General features: G+C 39.6%; 1 protein-coding gene across 2 annotated transcripts in view; it reads right to left on the bottom strand.

Moving 5' to 3' along the window:
- The window catches only part of SDK1 (sidekick cell adhesion molecule 1), a 965,237-nt gene that overhangs the window by 624,119 nt on the left and 322,519 nt on the right, over positions 1 to 18,599 (bottom strand). For both annotated transcript variants that reach the window (XM_055346825.2, XM_055346826.2), the window contains exon 3: positions 1,622 to 1,728. In XM_055346825.2, coding sequence (XP_055202800.1) covers positions 1,622 to 1,728 — 107 coding nt within the window. The remainder of the gene's footprint in view (positions 1 to 1,621; positions 1,729 to 18,599) is intronic.

The raw sequence follows: 18,599 nt of genomic DNA, 5'->3' as shown, positions 1-18,599 counted from the left end.
CACTCCAGCCTGGGTGACAGAGCCAGACTCCGTCTCAAAAAAGAAAAAACAAAAATTGAAGAGCTAGAGACACAGAACAGAAACAAAAACATAATTAAGCAAAATTCAATTTTATAAAACAGTTTAATAATTTTGAAGCTCTTCTTAAAATATAATTTAGGTATTCGTCTTCACTCTATTTAATGATTACATTTTCAATCATTCGACTGAATAGAAGTTCTGAATTATTCTGCAACATTCTTCGGCATCACAATTTAGAAAAATTTAAGCCTTCCTAGTGATTTTAAAAAGCATCAAACATGTATAGCATCTCCACCCAGTCATTAGGCTTACGGTAGAATAACTAGATATTATTTTATTTCATCTACTCACACTGAAAGCTACAAGCCTTAATTGGGGTTAAAATGACAAATGAGGAAATTCTGTCATCACCAAATAGTACAGCCCAACTCAGGAGCTCTTTTGTTCTCTAAAGTTTATAATGATATATTAAAATGTAATTTAACATCTTATAACTTTTTTTGCTTACTTTTAAATAAAGAGAAATTTTGGTAATACATTCAAGATATAGTAAAACAAGCCAGGCTCACTCTTGTAATCCCAGCACTTTGGAAGGCTGGAGCAGGAGGATCACTTGAGGCCAGGCATTAGAGACCAACCTGGGCAATGCAGTGCGATCCCTCCCCTACCAAAAACAAAAGAAATTAGCCAGATTAGCCAGGCATGGTGGCACACACCTGTGGTCCTAGCTACTCGGGAGGCTGAGGAGGGAGGATCACTTGAGCCCAGTTCAAGCTTGCAGTGAGCTATGTTTGTGCCACTGCACTCCAGCCTGACAGACAGAGATAGACCCTATCTCAAATATATATTTATTTATATACATATTACATATATATGACATATAATTATATATGTTATGTCTCTATTATATATACACATATATATATAAAATAAAGCAGGCAGTCCATTTTTACTCTTCATAGATTTTGAATTAGAAAAAGGACTAAATACTTTCATAGGCCAAGTTCGCTCTCCTGTTTCTCCTCAAGACTACATGAAAATTTAAGCTTCCTGCATTCTTGATATCTCCTTCGTTTACTTTTAAAAGTTTCATTCTCCAAAATGGATCTGCTGAATAAAGAATTAATAAATCACTATCACATGAATGCCATCGGAGATGCTCACTATCCATGTACCTTTTGTGGTGCAGCATGAAGATTTCTAAACAAATCGTCACTGGAAAGAACTGACAATGACGAACTTTGACCTAATTGGGTTGAACTTTATACTTTAAAAACATTTTGAATCCAAACATAGTACAAGCTAAGAGCAGCTGATTCATAAAACAGAAGGCACCCCATTCGCTTTTTCGTCCTCCCCAGGGCCTCATAGGGTCCTGAGTCTTTTCAAATGAAGAAAAGTGCCCTTTGCCTCATCGGCCCCTCACCTGGCCAGCCACGCTGGCTGCTTACTTATCTCTCACTGAGTTTTGCAATTATTCTACTCAAAATAGAACCAAAGATAAACTCTCAGTTCCTACAATGGTGAAAAGTGATTCTGATTGACTCCCCAGCGACACTTTGTTCTTTAACATTTGGACATCTCCTTACTGTACACATACATGCGACTTGAACTTCTGATTTTCTTTGCAGGAGTGCTCCCATTCTGTTTCGCACCACGCAGCGGTAAAACCCAGCATCTTGCTTCTGCAAAGATGGAATAATATACCTGTTGAATAGCAAAAAGAATTGTTAATGCTTATATTCAGTGTTTAATGGTTATATCTAACCATCAGATGCTATTTTATCAAACAGCACTGGCATCTCATCTAGTATATGCTCAACAAATATTTTATTTTTGGTAACCTAGTATCTGTGCAATCCTTCCCTAACCATGACACTAACTAGAACCACCATTTATTTCTTTTTTTTTAAATTTTATTATTATTATACTTTAAGTTTTAGGGTACATGTGCACAACATGCAGGTTTGTTACATATGTATACATGTGCCATGTTGGTGTGCTGCACCCATTAACTCGTCATTTAGCATTAGGTATATCTCCTAATGCTATCCCTCCCCCCTCCCCCCACCCCACAACAGGCCCCGGTGTGTGATGTTTCCCTTCCCGTGTCCATGTGTTCTCACTGTTCAATTCCCACCTATGAGTGAGAACATGCGGTGTTTGGTTTTTTGTCCTTGCGATAAGTTTGCTGAGAATGATGGTTTCCAGCTTCCTCCATGTCCCTACAAAGGACATGAACTCATCCTTTTTTGTGGCTGCATAGTATTCCATGGTGTATATGTGCCACATTTTCTTAATCCAGTCTATCATTGTGGGACATTTGGGTTGGTTCCAAGTCTTTGCTATTGTGAACAGTGCCGCAATAAACATACGTGTGCACATGTCTTTATAGCAGCATGATTTATAATACTTTGGGTATATACCCAGTAATGGGATGGCTGGGTCAAATGGTATTTCTTTATTTCTGAGATTATGGCACTGATACCTGTCTCCCCAACTGGGCTTTAAATATCACCCAAAGCTAGGATCTACTTCTGTCTTATTCATCATTGTAACCATGGTATCTAGCACAGTGCCATGCACACAGGAGATATAACTCACAACTGGTTGAATGAGAAAGGTTAAATAATTAAAAGTCACTGCATTTAAACTAGCCCTCTCAATCAAAAATCGTTTATAATTCTCTCTCTGTAGAACATCAGAATTTCCAAAGATTCCTAGAACTGGCAACAGTCTTAACACGATGTCTTGTGTCACTCCACAGGAAGGGGCAAACAACACTTTCAGGATGAGATACAGAACTTGTCAAGGCAGAGAAAGCAATGCCATCAGGGCGTCTCTCTCCAGTCACCAATGTGGACATCTCTCAGCATAATGTATTCACTTCCTTTCCTTACTTCTCCACGTATGCCCTGATGCTAACTTTAAAAACTTTTTCAGAGGTTAAAAAGTCATTTCCTTTGGATTTTCCACTTCTGCAACTGTAAGTAATCATCCTTCAAATCCATGCCTGTCTACACTTTTTAGTACAATTTCAAAGGAAAAAAATAATTAAAAGATACAGTTTCTATAAAAGCCTTGCCTTAGGTTTACTGCTGGTTTTGTAAATTAGGATGTTTTAAAATCCACCAGCAAGTAAAGATAGGTAACCAACCGCCACTCGAAATGCGTCTTCCAACTCCGGAGCCCACACCTTCTTGGCTGCCCAAGATGGTACAGTAATTGAGTTCTCGGCCACGTTCACAGACAAATTAAGAGTAAGGTGTGAGCAACCTATATAGCTAAGAAAGAGTTAATATCCAAAATACAGGAGAGGCCAGACGTGGTGGCTCTTGCCTGTAATCCCAGCAGTTTGGGAGGCCGAGGCAGGCAGATCACTTGAGGCCAGGAGTTTGACACCAGCTTAGCCAACATGGTGAAACCCAGTCTGTACTAAAAATACAAAAATTAGCCGGTGTGATGGCACATGCCTGTAATCCCAGCTACCTGGGGGGCTGAAACAGGAGAATCACTTGAACTCGGGAGGCGGAGGTTGCAGTGAGCTAAGACAGAGCAAGACACTGTCTCAAAATACACACACACACACACGCGCGCACGCACTCTCTCTCTCTCTGCATCAGGAAAAAACAGCTTAAAAAAACACCTTAATTTTAATAAAGCAAAGACACTAGACAGACATTTCTCCAAAGCCACACAAATGGTGAACAGGTATATGAAAAAGGGCCTCAATGTCCCTAATCATCAGGGAGATGCAAACCCAAAACATAATGAGATGTCATCTTACTCCTGTTAGGATGGCTACTATCAAAAAATGAAAAACACATGTTGCTGACAACGTGGAGAAAAAGGAACTACTGTACATGGGAATGTAAGTTGGTGTAGCCACTATGGAAAAATTGTTTCTTACAAAATTACACACACAATGACCACATGACCCCCAAATCCCACTTCTGAGTCTATTTCCCAAGAACTGAAAGAAGGATCTCAGATGTCTGCCCTCCCACGTCTACTGCAGCATTATCCACAATTAGCCAAGACATGGAAACAACCCAGGTGTCTACTGAGGAATGGAGAAAGAAAAGGTGGTGTATACACCCAATGGAATATTATTCAGTCTTAAAAAGAAGGAAATCCTGGCATTTGCTACATAGCATGACGTCCTGCAGGTTCATCTAAGTGAAGTAAACCAGACACAGAAGGACAAATCCTACCTGATACCACTTATAAGAGGAATCTAAAATAGTCCAGTTCATAGAAGCAGAGTGTGAAATGGTGGCCACTAGTGAGTGCAGGGGAGGGGAAGCGGGGAGGAATCCCAGGGCAGGAAGTTTCAGCCATGAGATGAGTGACTCCTGCAGAGCTTCTGTGCAGCATAGCATTTACAGGAATCATACTGTATTACATATTTTAAAGTTTACTAAGAGGGTAAGTTTTATGTGTTTTAATCACACAAAAATAATAATGGAGAGGGCAGGAGGAAACTTCTGGAGGTGATGGAGAGATTTATGCCACATATAGTGGTGAAAGTTTCATGGGCGTATAATTATCTCCCAACTCATCAAGCTGTATACATTAGATATGTACAGCTTTTTCTATGTTGATCGTATTAAAAAATAAAAATGAATATATGCACGTTGCAGTTGAATAAGGTACATCATATTTGAACAAAAAACAAAAGAGTAAGACATGAGGATTCGATGCTTTTCACATATGGGAAGGTGTCTACCATAAGAAAGAAAAGGAACGAGCCTGGGCAATATGGCGGAACCCTCTCTCTACAAAAAATACAAAAATTAGCCAAATATGGTGTTGTGAGCCTGTAATCCCAGCCATTTAGGGGCTGAGGTGGGAAGATCACCTGAGCCCAGGAGGTGGAGGTTGCAGTGAGCCAAAATCGTGCCACCGCACTCCAGCCTGGGTGACAGAGCCAGATCTTGTCTCAAAAAAAAGAAAAAGAAAAAAAAAAAAAAGAAAAGTAAAGGAGCTCAAATAGGAATAGACTATTTTCCAAAAAGGGGAGAAGAAAACAGAGTGACGGTACACTTTACCCACCCAAAAAGATGTTCCAGTAATACTTGTCTACAATTTAAAAGTATTTCCTTTTACAAAGTATAACCAGAGAAACTTTTTCAAAATCGAGTAAAAGACAAAGTGTATGCTACGCTGTATTTGCTCAGTTCCCAAGCATATCTTGAATCACTTATATTCAACTAATTGCTCATGTTTTTATTCAAGTATGTGCAATTAGGCAACCTGAAAAAGGAACTGATAGGCATAATTTTAAGCGACTAAAACATTTGGACAACACAGGTAATTCAAGATTAAACAAAAATTAATCAAACTATGTTTTCCCCTCCGATAATCTTCTTGAGCTCCTCGGGAAGGATTAATAAAATCTTTTATAAAGAGAAAAAATATTGCTGAGTTTTAATCTTAAAATTTTTATTCTTTTATGTGGAATGGTTCATCTAAAACAAAATTAATTACGGAATACAATCACAATAATGTCAAATTGAATGCAAAGAGCCAATGCCATTTATTTAAATTACAAATCCAGACCAGGAGTATGTGCGGCTTTGATTATTACATGCTGTGATTACAACAGAGGGGAGTTGTGAGATTAGCTTAAAACAAAGTCAACAAAAGTTTTTGGGAAGAAATAGCCCAAGTCATTGCAGTATGTATTTGAAACACTACAAAGACAGTTTTATCATTGCAACATAACCATATTTATATGATTGCTCATTCTACTTTTTCCTGTTTTTCAGTACCTAAATAGGTCTTAAATTCTTATGAATTTCTATAGTAATCCTCCGTACTAATGCCCAAAAATAGAACTGCTTTCAAACAAGAGGCAGAAATAGAGACAAAATTGAATATTAAGCATATGCTGTTTTGTACCATCTCTTTAGTCTAATGTCTCACCAGGGAAAAAATATGAAAAAAGTTGCAAAGTCCTCCACCTATTATGGGAATTCCTACACAAATTATGTTCACCTAACAGATGGGAATATTCATTGTAAGTCTATTGTTTATAAACACACATTTTTAAGCAGGCAAAGTTTCCTGGCTCTTTATAAGAAAGTATGATAAAATCTTAGCACCATATGCCACTAAAATATAGAAAATGCCTGTTCCTATTTCAAATCAACACAGCAGGGAATGTTTGCATTCACTCTATCAAGGCAGAATTCTACTCAACTAACACAGTGTTTTCCAGGACCAGTTCATTATCAGGAATGGCAAAGAAAATAAAACACAAAATCCAAACAAAAACCAAGGGCTTAAATGTCCATTTCTGCTAATAGGAGAAAGCCTCAGTTGTGACCTGCATCTCTGAGTGGACCACTGGACCAACCCTAGAATTTCTTTATGAGGCAGCATCGGGTCCATCTCAGCCCAGGAACAACTGCTTGGACTAGTCATCTGACATTTTCAGTCTACCTAGGATCTGAACCACTTTCCTATATTTGGAGAATCTGCCACCCTATGAGCTTTTGTGGAGATGGGGCTTATCTCAAATTAAAGGCTGAAAAGACCACATCTGGATATTCCCAGACCACTCACCTGCCTCTACAGGTACCAGGTCTGAGACACAGCATGGCCAGTTAGACACATTTGCTCTGGATTTTTAAATCTGGGGTTGGTGATGCCCAGGAAAAGGGCTAAAGGAGAACTCATCTGACAGCAGCGGTGGTGGGGGCACAGTGGAGCCCTAGTCCAGGGGAGTAGGGGAGTGTCCAGTGCCAACTAGGGCAGTGGCTCAAGCAGTGATGGCCAGTATTTGGTGGGGCCAGCAGTAGGACCCTCATAGGACCAGTTCCAGAGTGACTGTGGCTCACTCTGTTCCTGCCCAATCTCCAGGCTGCCCAGTGACTGATTCTAAGGGCACCCCAATATCCATCCATGCAACAGCTCACACAAGAGAAAGTTGGTTTCTGTGGCTTTAGAACCCTTCAAAATTCCACACCCTAGAACATAGCCAAAATAATTTTGGCTGAAATATATTCTAAAGTTACTAGGTGCTCACCACGGTCATAGCAAAACCTAAATAATATATCGTAGAATCATTTTTTTTTCTGAAAAAAGAAAAAAAAAACAAAACAAAACATGGCTCTTGGTAAACCACTAAAAATCATGGGAAGATAAAGAATCCCCTCAAACTGGGACATATTTACCTGTTATAAGAAGTTCTCTTGAGTATGAGCCACTAAAATTTTAGAAAACATCTAACAAAATACTATTTTAGAATACTGTTCAGCAGTCCTTTCCAAGCACTGCCAGATGCTATGACCGAATCTACCTGTTACAGGCCAAAACCACAGCGTCAGTGCAGAGGAGAACATTTACACTTCCCCTAGGTGGTCAGGGAACCTAATTTGATTCATAAGAAAAAAATCTGCATATTTGTTAAAATTAGATGTAAGATTTTTCTCTTTCAATGGTGGGGGGACTGTCAATATCCGTTTTATGTCACTTTAGATAAGACTATTCTCCACAACTGTAATTTTTATGCTGGTATGAAAATATCTATTTTTCATGAAAATAAGCAACCAAGTTCTATAATAAGCTTTCATACCTTGGACCAAAGCCTACTCTTATCCTTAAAATGAAAAAAAAAATATGGGTTAAGGTAAAAATAACTGTAAGCCATTTATGTCCTTCTTGGAAATACATCAATTCTCTTTTTGGAATGGCATGATAAATAATTGTTTTCAATTTTATTTTTATAAGTTTTCTAGATGAAATTTAAAAAATCCAAAGTGGGATGAGTCTATAGCAGGTTTTCTCCTAAAGCAAAATAATGAAATGAAAAACCCAGACTGTGCCATAACAAGCTGTCTCAGAAAAACACAAGGACAATTCATACTGAAATTTGTTGAGAGAGAGATATATATGTGACTTTGATGGTGTATACAGCTCACTAATAGGCCCTAGGCATCGGGCAAGCTGAGGTTATGCTTTTAGTTCTTTCAAAAGAATTGAAGTAATCAATATGAAGTTAAATTAAACAGTATGGTAACGATGGAAGCTATACAAAGGGAACACAATATTTGTAAAAGTTATTTAATCTGTATATTATTTATTTCAAAATTCGTATTAACTTGAGAAGGGCAATAAACAGGTCCCTGTGTGGGAGGGTCTATGGAATCTGTAGCACTGGTTTTGGGAATATAAATCTGGTGAATGAATATAAGCTCTCCTGGTATCAATTAGATGTTAATCTTCGATAACTTTTTATTGATGCCATACCATGAATGACTACATTTAAACTTTATCTTCATTAATAGTTATGAAAGCCAATCCAAAGACCTAAGAATTAATGTTGAAATGTTCCCAAGACTCCTCCTCTGGGATTCCCGTTTATGTGATTTTCTCTAAAATAAACAATGCTTTGGGGATCATTCATTCATCATTCATTCCTACTTTTCCTTATTAAATCAGGGGCAGAAAATGTGCAATCCATATTTAGTGAAGCACAGATGACTAGAACCGTCTGTCAAATCTACTGTGAGCATTAATTGCTCTCTCAAGTCAGTAAAAAAGGAATTTCAGAAAACCTTCAGGAAAGAGGACATTGCCTTTTCTTAGGGATAAAAATCTTTTATTGCAGGTCTGTTGACTTAATTCTTTATAATGCCAGGTTCTCTATGAACATAAAAGTTGGGGACCATTATATCAAGGATTAAAGTATGAAGGCAAATGTTAGTTTCTACATAATCAAAAAAATCCATTCCAATGCATAATGGAAAAAAGACCTAAACCACTCTACTAAACATTATAAGCATCAGCAAATTAAAAACATAAATTTTAAAAGCTCCCACTTGTCTCACTTGGGAGTATTTGTCAACAATGAATTATGTTACAGAGTAGTTTGGTCAATTCTGGCAAGGTCTTCACTTAGCTTCCACAATGATCCCTAAACAAAGAACCAATAATTATCTAAATCCAAATCAATTCCAGTGAGAACCTTAAAAAGCCTAATGCTAATTCTGCCTCAGAGATTCTCCATAAACATTCATATCTGTTATGACCATACAGAGTTCCAAAAAGCAGTCAAACTGAAGCCAGAAATACAAAAACACTCAACTTTGTGGGGAGAATACGAACATGAGGTCACACCGCATTAATATTATGGATCTAAATTAAATAAGATAGCACCTGCTGTCCTTGCTGTTGAAAGCCAGGCAACTCAAAGAGGACAGGAGCAAAGAGGAGTTAACTAGAAGAAAAGAGCTGACATAAACCAAGGTTAGGAAAATGAAAGCTGAACATCAAAATGGACAACTAGAGAAATTAAGCCCTTTTCAGGAAGATGCAGATGGGAGTTACACACAATTAGGTTGGGTGATGAGGAAACCAACTGAGAAAAGAGTTCTCAATTAAATATAATAGACTTTCTTCTTGGTGAGTACAGAGAGAGCTCAATAGATTACAATAAAATAAAACAGAAAGCATTAGAAGCTGAGTGTGGTGGCTCACATCTGTAATCCCAGCACTTTGGGAGGCCAAGGTGGGTGGATTGCTTGAGCCCAGAAGTTCGAGACCAGCCTGGGCAACATGGTGAAACCCTGTCTCTATTAAAAATACAAAAATTAACCAGGCGTGGCAGCATGTGCCTGTAGTCCCAGCTACTTGGGAGGCTGAGATGGGGGGATCACTTGAGCTGGGGTGGCGGAAGTTGGAGTGAACCATTGCACCACTGCACTCCAACCTGGGCAACAAAGTGACACCCTGTCTCCAAAAACAAAAAAAAATCTTGTAGAGAAATCTTTCCCACAGCTTAGTGATGAATTTTAGATTTTAGTTATGTAATTTGTCTCAGGGTCTCGAGCCTAAAGAATATCACCAAGGGATAAGTTTGGAAAAAATGGACCTGTTAATAATACTAAGCCTTCAGATATATAAACACAGTGTATCTGCCCATCAATTTAGGTCTTCTTTTTCTTCTCTCTTTCAGCATTGTTTTGTACTTTTCAGTGTAAAGACCTTACAGACCCTTTGTCAGATTTATCCTTACTTCAGATTTTTTTGTACTATCTTAAATTTTTTTCTTCTTGAGATGGAGTCTTGCTCTGTCACCCAAGCTGGAGGGCAATGGCACAATCTCGGCTCACTGCAATCTCTGCCTCCTGGGTTCAAGGGATTCTCCTGCCTCAACCTCCCAACTAACTGGGAGTATAGGCATGCACCACCATGCCCATCCTACCTTAAATTTTTAAATATATAATTTTCAGATTTGTTTGCTAGTACACAGAAATATAATTAATTCTTATATGTTGATCTTCTATCTTGTAATGTTGCTAAACTAACTTATCAGCAGCTTTTAAAAGTATATATTTTCTACATAAATGATCATGTAACTTGAAAATACAGTTTTACTTCTTTCTTTACAATCTGGATGCCTTTTATTTCTTTTTCTTGCCTTATTGCACTGGCTGGTAACTCCAGTAATTGGGATTTGCAAATTTGAAAAAATTATTTCTTCAAATATTTTTCCTCCAACTGCCTCCTTTGGGGATTCCAATTACACATCTATTAGGCCATCTGAAGCTTTCCCACAACTCATTTGTGCCCTTTTCATTATGTTTGATTTTTTTTTCTATCTGCCTTTTATTTTGGATAGTTCTATTGCTATATCTTTATTAATTTCTTCTGTGATGTCTAGTCTCCTGATGGTCCCATCCAATGTTTATCTCACACGTTATAGTTTTCATCCTTACAAGTTAGCTTTCTGCCTTTTTTGTGTTTTTCGTGTCTCTACTTTGATCATATGCAATACAGTTATAACTGTTTCATTATCTTTCTCTGTTAATTCTAATAACTGTGTCAGTTCTGGCTTGGTTTCAATCAACTGATTTTTCTCCTGATTATGGGTCATGCTTTCCTGCATCTGTATATGCTTGATGATCTTTGATTAGATTCTAGACACTGTGAATTTTCCCTTGTTGGGTAATGGAAATTTTTGCATTCCTATAAATATTCATTAACTTTGTTCTCTGATACTGTGAAGATATTGAGCAACAGTTTGACCCTTTTGGATCTTGCTTTTCAAGACTTGTTAGGCACAACCAGAGCAGTATTTGGTCTAGGGCTAGTCATTCTCCTGACCCAAGACAACTCTGTGCAGGCTATCTGATAAACTCATGAATATGAGGTTTTATGGTTTGGCTGGTGAGAACAGACACTCCGCCGAGTCCTGTGTAAGCACAGGGAACTATTGTCTCTAATCTTCTTGGATAGTCCTTTCCCTTGCCTGGGGTAGTTTTCTCACATGAACGTGCTGATGAATATTCTGCCAAATATTAAAGGGGGACCTTCTGGAGGATTCCAGCATTCTTTCTCTGTGTAGTGCTTTTTTCTTTTTTTTCTTTTCTTTTTTTTTTTTTTTTTTGAGACCGAGAATTGTACTGTCGCCCAGGCTGGAGTGCAGTGGCGAGATCTCAGCTCACTTTAAGTTCTGCCTCCTGGGTTCACACCATTCTCCTGCCTCAGCCTCCCGAGTAGCTGGGACTACAGGCGCCCGCCACCATGCCCGGCTAATTTTTTTTTTTTTTTGTATTTTTAGTAGAGACGGGGTTTCACCATGTTAGCCAGGATGGTCTCAATCTCCTGACCTCGTGATCTGCCTGCCTCAGCCTCCCAAAGTGCTGGGATTATAGGCGTGAGCCACTGCACTTGGCCTGTAGTGCTCTCTTATCCAGTACCCTGCCCTTAGAAATCTAGCTGCCTTGATCTTTCCAAACTCTCAGCTCTTTTCAACTCAGAAGGTCCTCTACGTTCTGCCTGGGTTTTCCTTCTCTGTGCCACAGCCTAGAAATCCCCTCAAGGCAGCAAGCAGAGGGCAAACATAGGGCTCACCTTGTTTGTCTTCCATCTCTCAGCGATCACATTCTTTCACTGCCTGATATCCAATGTCTTGAAAACAACTGTTCATATTTTTGTCCAGTTTTACAGTTGTTTCAAATGAGGCAGTAAATCAGATCCCAATTACTTTATCTTGACCCAGGTTGCCAGTTTTTAGGGAGACAAAGAGGAAGACAGGACTCAGCCATAGAATTAGACAACAGTTCTAGAAGCTGCCCTTTCACATAAGCCACGTATCCCAGTATATAGAATGTTGCCAGAGATATCTGTTGTGGATAAGGATGTTATGGGGAGTCTCTAGTAGCCCCAAAGAAGAGTCAAGCACGCATCCATAAGGTCCTAGAATAAGATCATGCCTTCTACAGAAGGGAACTACATACACTGATGTCCTTAGGACAAACTGAAGTCCTGACTCCATAGGAATTAAGAAAATATGCCAGCCTGGGAACACAGTGAGATCCCATCTCTACAAAATATATATATTTTGTATATACATATATATATATATACTCTAGCCTAAGCAACAGAGCAAGACTCTATCTTGAAAGAAAGAAAATATGCAACTGGAGATAAGCATTATGAGGGAATTATTAACAGAACTATGTAGCCATAAGAGTAAGACTACTGTCTCAGTTATACACAGGCCTCACCAATTGATAGAACAGTTAAACACTCAGGCCTGGGATTATACATGGGTCAACTTGATCCGGAAAATGAAGATGTCACACTATGGCCTTACTCATGCGTGGCCAAAGGGAGCACAGTGAAGTAAGAGCCTTCCAAGCAGACGGACCTGCAAGTAGTACCTTTGGTCCTTAACTTTGAATAGGGAGAGATTTGAGAAAGAAATGGCTTGAGAATGGATATAAAGAGACACTTGGGCAGTGACAAATGGCTTGGCTGATGGGAAAGAGGCCTGGGAGAAACAGGACTGGAAATTCAGAAACAAGAAAGTCATAGCCCAATGGGGGTGGGTGTAATATGTGGATTTTTTATATCACTAGAGAGCATCCACTTCAGATAAGGCACTCATCAATCAATTGAAGAGGATGACTCAACTGTGGGTGTCACTTAGATTTCTTCTCAACTAATAAAATGGGACATCAATCGGTCATGTTGGCAAGGACTGAGGCTATGAATGAATCCAACAGCAACAGCTCCTCCTCACCAAAGATAATCTAGCTTTTGCCAATGCCAGATGCCAAACCTGGCAACGGCAGAGACTGATGCTGAGCCCTCAGTGCGACACAATTCTTCAAGCTGGCCACTTGTGACTGGATGCTTATATTTGACCTTTCTACCATGGAAACATGCAGTGACTCTTCCTAATCAAACTCAGTATCTCCTCTGGATATGGATCTCCCTTCTCTGCTCATTGACTAGGCCAGCACCACAATCTGGAAGCATGAATACCTCCTATACACGTGGCAGCCTGCACAGAATTGTCCCAGACCAGGGACTCATTGTACTTATTGAAGGAGGTATGAAAACAGGTACTTTCCCCAGAGGATCCGGTAGTCCTAGTAGCTATTACATCACCTGGAAGTAGCCACACTAACAGGATAATAGGATTCGGAACAATGCCTGGTAGTGTTGGCTGGACATGGCGGCTCACGCCTGTAATCTCAACACTTGGGGAGGCTAAGCTGGGTGAATCACTTGAGCCCAGGAGTTTGAGACCAGCCTGGACAACATGGTGAAACCCTGTGTCTACAAAAAAATAAAAGAATTAGCTGGGCATGGTGGTGTGTGCCTGTACCCCTAGCTACGTGGGAAGCTGAGGTGGGAGTATGAACTGAGCCCGGGAGGTCGAGGCTGCAATAAACTGTGACTGTGCCACTGTACTCCAGCGTGGGCAACAAAGCAAGACCCCGTCTCAAAATTAAAAAAAAAAAAATTGTTGAACCTGAGGTCAAGATATGATTGGCCCCTATTCTGGCCATCTATTTGTTTTTTTCCCAACTTTAGGCTCTTCTGGATTACAGATCTGAGTTCTCACTGGGGGAGATTTCCTATAGAAGAAAAAGGGACCCAGAGAATTTGACTCTAATTCATCCTACTCACTTTGTGAACTTCATGCCAGTGGGCTGGTGAAAAAGAAAGGCGTTACTACACTGATGGAGGTAAATGACTCTAATTACCCTAAGACACTAGGGCTGGTGCCACACAGCAGAGGTGAGGAGGAGAGAAGTCAATGGGGTATCTCTTAGTACTCGCAAGACCAGTTGCAATTAGAGAATCCATGGCCCTACAAAGGCAAGGCAACTACAAGCTGAGATGAGGGCCTGGGCCACCCAGCACCAAGCAAATTCGACTAGCTGAAGAGCAGGCTGAGACTTATGCATACCTAAAATGGGCAGGAGAACATAAATACCAGTTATAGCCTTGAGACTTGGTCCAGTAAGAAAAATAGCTTGTTCTACTAACTCTCTTGAATAAAGTCCTTGTTAGAAACTATAGCTGACTATCTTCTTAGAAGGGACTCTTTCATGAATTAGACTTAATAGCAGGTACAAGTTACACTGAGGGGTTCAAGGAATAGACTCAATTTTGTCCTCTTACACTCCATTTTAAAAATCCTTTCGGTCTGGAAGTGGTGGCTCACATCTGTAACCTCAGCACTTTGGGAGACCAAGGCAGGAGGATTGCTTGAGACCAGGAGTTCAAGACCAGGCTGGGCAACATAGCAAGACCCTGTGTCTAAAAAAAAAAAAAATAGCTAGTTGTGGTGGCACCCACTTGTGATCCCAGCTACTAGGGAGGCTGGTGCAGAAGGATCACTTGAGCCTAGGAGTTCGAGGCTGCAATGAGCTATGATTACACTACTGCAGTCCAGGCTGGGTGACAGAGTGAGACCCTCTCCCTCAAAAGAAAAAAAAAAAAAAAAAAGAAAAGAAAAGAAAGAAAGAAAGAAAAATCCTTCTGGCTCTACCTTTTACTTGAGCTGCTGCTGTGGTCAACACTTCCAGGCAGCCCTGAGTAGCTTTATGGTGGCGCAGCTGGCATCACTTTGCCTCAACCCATGCCTCGTATTTCTTGCTTCCTGTCCTGGGGATTCTCTGGCACCACAGCCAGCAGGTTTAGCTGCTTACCAATGCTTGAGCTAATTAGAAATGAAGGCTAATAACCATGGGGCCCATATTTATCAGCCAAGTACAGGAGCTGATAAATAATTTCCTCTTTCACCCATTAGGGTGGGCACTTCTGAGATGCATTTCATAAGACTCCATAGACCTTCCAAACAAGATTGAGCTCCAGCCACTTAGAGTGACTGCCAACTTGATAAGGGATCCCTGCACTGGTGCTTCCTTCCTCCCTGCTTCATTCCCCTGCCTTTACACCTGCTTCCTGGGATGACATTCACAAACAAAGAAGGAGACCCAAGCTTTCTCTCCACCACTGTCATAAGGAGATCCCAAGTTATTAGAGATAGAACTGTCTGATTCGTTGCAAATATTGTCCCAGTTTGTTGCTTACCTTTTAACTTATAAGATTAAGCAAATGGGCAATTAAAAATTTTGTATCTTTTATACAAAACTTGTAAATATTTGTAAATTTATCTGTGATCTGTTTCTGATGAAGTTTCTCAATGCTTTTGTACTTTCTCCTGGTATAATCTGAGCTCATTCAAATATTCCCTTTGTTTATGTTTCCATTTTTTTATATTTAATTGTTCACTGTATCTAAAATTTATTTTGATGTTTAATGAGGATCTATTTTGAATGTTGGCAAAAAGTTGTTTTTAGCATTGGTTTCAGAACTCATTTGAATATATATATAATTTAATTTTTGTTGCCCAGGCTGGAGTGCAATGGCACGATCTCGGCTTACTGCAACCTCCGCCTCCCGGGTTCAAGGGATTCTCCTGCCTCCCGAGTAGCTGGGATTACAGGCATGCACCATCACAACCAGCTAATTTTGTATTTTTAGTAGAGATGGGGTTTCTCCATGTTGGTCAGGCTGGTCTCAAACTCCTGACCTCAGGTGATGCGACTCCCTTGGCCTCCCAAAGTGCTGGGATTACAGGTGTGAGCTACCATGCCTGGCCTTGATTATATATTTTTTATAAATATAATGGTCTGGTTCAAAATGCTCCTCCGGCATTTTGTTTAATTTTATACTATTAACATGTTACTTATTATGCCTCGGGTTTTAGAAAAAAAAATTCCTCCCCATTATTCACTTAATGTTGTGAAAATTTGTTGGTATTCTTCTGTTTATATTTCTAGATGAGCTTTAGAAAAACTTCATCAGTTACTTCCCCAGAAAATCCCATTGGCATTTTTTATTAAAATATCCAGGCCAGGTGCGGTGGCTTACACCTATAATCCCAGTACTTTGGGAGGTCAAGGCTGGCAGATCACTCGAGGCCAGGAGTTTGAGACCAGCCTAGGCAACACAGTGCAACCCCATCTGCACAAAAAATAGAAAACTTAGCCAGGTGTGCTGGTGGGTCCCATGATCCCAGCTACTTGAGAGGCTGAGGCAGGAGGATTGCTTGAGCCCAGGAGGCTGAATCTGAAGTGAGCCATGATCAGGCCACTTGCACTCCAGCCTGGGCAACAGAGTAAGACCCTATCTCAGCAAAATAAAATCAGCTATTGATATTAGGTTTCTGAAAAGTTCTACTGATGTTAGGCTAAAATTCTACGATGGCTTCAAAGGAACTGTAATTTTTATAGCACGTGAGTTTCCTACATAAGTATCTTCTTTTATATCTCATTACGCACTTTCCACGTGTGTTCTACTCATTTCTTATAAAACTTATTCCCAGGTATTTCATAATTTTTATTGATACTGTGAAATGTTTGCCTTTTTATAAAACAAAAGAAAACAATAACCTTTCCCTTAACCATTCTTATTTTCCCCGGAATAAAGCAAGAATAAACATCCATCAAATTTCTATTTTTATACTGTCATAGAAATTGAACCACAGAGGCAGGTTACATAAGAAAACTATAAAATTTTTAGGAGTTTAGAGTATACAATTATTCCTTCTGTTACAATAATAAATATTGTGCCTAGCATTAAGAAATTCTTGGCTTAGGTGTATGTATATGTTGAATATAATTAGAAAAGATTTTTTCATTCCAAAGTAGAAAATAATTTAGAGTAAATGCTTTCTGGAAAGAATACAAATCCACCTAAGATATCTATGCAAACTTAGTTTAATTGCTGAATTACCGTCAACTTGCTAATGTAGTCACCTGTGCCACCAAAATGTAGACATGAGCATCAATATGAAATGTAACATTTGAGGCCGGGTGCAGCGGCTCACACCTGTAATCCCAGCACTTTGGGAGGCCGAGACAGGCAGATCACTTGAGGTCAGGAGTTCGAGACCAGCCTGGCCATCATGGTGAAACCCCTTCTCTACTAATAATAAAAAAATTAGCCAGGCGTGGTGACACATGCCTGTAGTCCCAGCTACGCAGGAGGCTGACAATCGCTTGAGACCAGGAGACGAAGGCTGCAGTGAGCCGAGATCGCTCCACTGCACATCAGCCTGGGCAACAGAGTGAGATTCCACCTCAAAAAAAAAGAAATACAACACTTGAAATTCACTGTGCAGTGTGTAATGCACACAGCAAAGAAAATGTTATTTTAAGTCAAAGCTAGAAAAAGTAAATGTATAGTATTTGCTCTTTATAGGGTTAGCATTTTCATAACTGACACCAAAGTGGGGAAAAATAAAGGTCCTGTTAAGGTGGGAAACAGCTACCATTTTCATAAAGTATCCATGTTTTTTTCATTTGAAACTTAGAAAGGTCTCATGAAGGCTAACATATGATAAATGAACGTGCTTACTGGAAGGAAGTAGATGAAAGAGTAATTTGAAAAAATAGCATGAGATTTTTAGGCAGGTTTTATATCATGGGAAAAAAAAAAAAAAAGATAGCAAGCTATGACAGATTCCTGATAACCCATCTAAGTGTCTGAGGCCCTCGTGGAACATAATATAATTTATCACAAATACCCCAAACAATTCTTGCTTCAGAATCACCCATTCCTCCTTGTGTTTCCCGTGTCATAGTAGTGAAGCACATAGCTTATTTTAATAGTCCACATATAACGAGTCACTCCCTCAATCTTGCTTCAATACAACCAACAACGTTTTGTCTTCTTGTGTTTCCAATGAACAAATACATATGCAAGGGCTCTTAAGAATGCAAATAGTGTTCCACCTCTTCCTGTAGTTTTAAGTTGACTGCAAACTGTCTTATAAGTCTGAAAGGTTGCATATATAATAGTTTTTTGTACATTTTGGCATTTAAAATAAAACCGTTACACCATTTTTTTAAAATTTTATTTTTGGAGATGGAGTCTCACTCTGTAGCCCAGGCTGGAGTGCAGTGGCGCGATCCTGGCTCACTGCAACCTCCGCCTCCTGGGCTCAAGCGATTCTCCTGCCTCAGCCTCCCAAGTAGCTGGGATTACAGGCATGCGCCACCATGCCTGGCTAATTTTTGTATTTTTAGTAGAGATGGGGTTTCACCATGTTTGCCAGGCTGGTGGTGTCAAACTCCTGACCTCAAATGATCCGCCGGCCTCAGCCTCCCAAAGTGCTGAGATTACAGGTGTGAGCCACCGCGCCGGGCCTACACAATTGTTTTAAATTGAAATGCTGCTAGCCTTATGAAGGTGTTATGTCCCAATAAACTTATCATATGTTGAAAATACCCTAGGTCAAAAATGCATTTAACATA

This window comes from Gorilla gorilla, chromosome 6 (assembly GCF_029281585.2).
Source record: "Gorilla gorilla gorilla isolate KB3781 chromosome 6, NHGRI_mGorGor1-v2.1_pri, whole genome shotgun sequence".
NCBI classification, from domain to species: domain Eukaryota; kingdom Metazoa; phylum Chordata; class Mammalia; order Primates; family Hominidae; genus Gorilla; species Gorilla gorilla.
The sequence above is the reverse complement of the archived record's forward strand: the minus strand, read 5'-3'. Positions and strand labels throughout refer to the sequence as shown.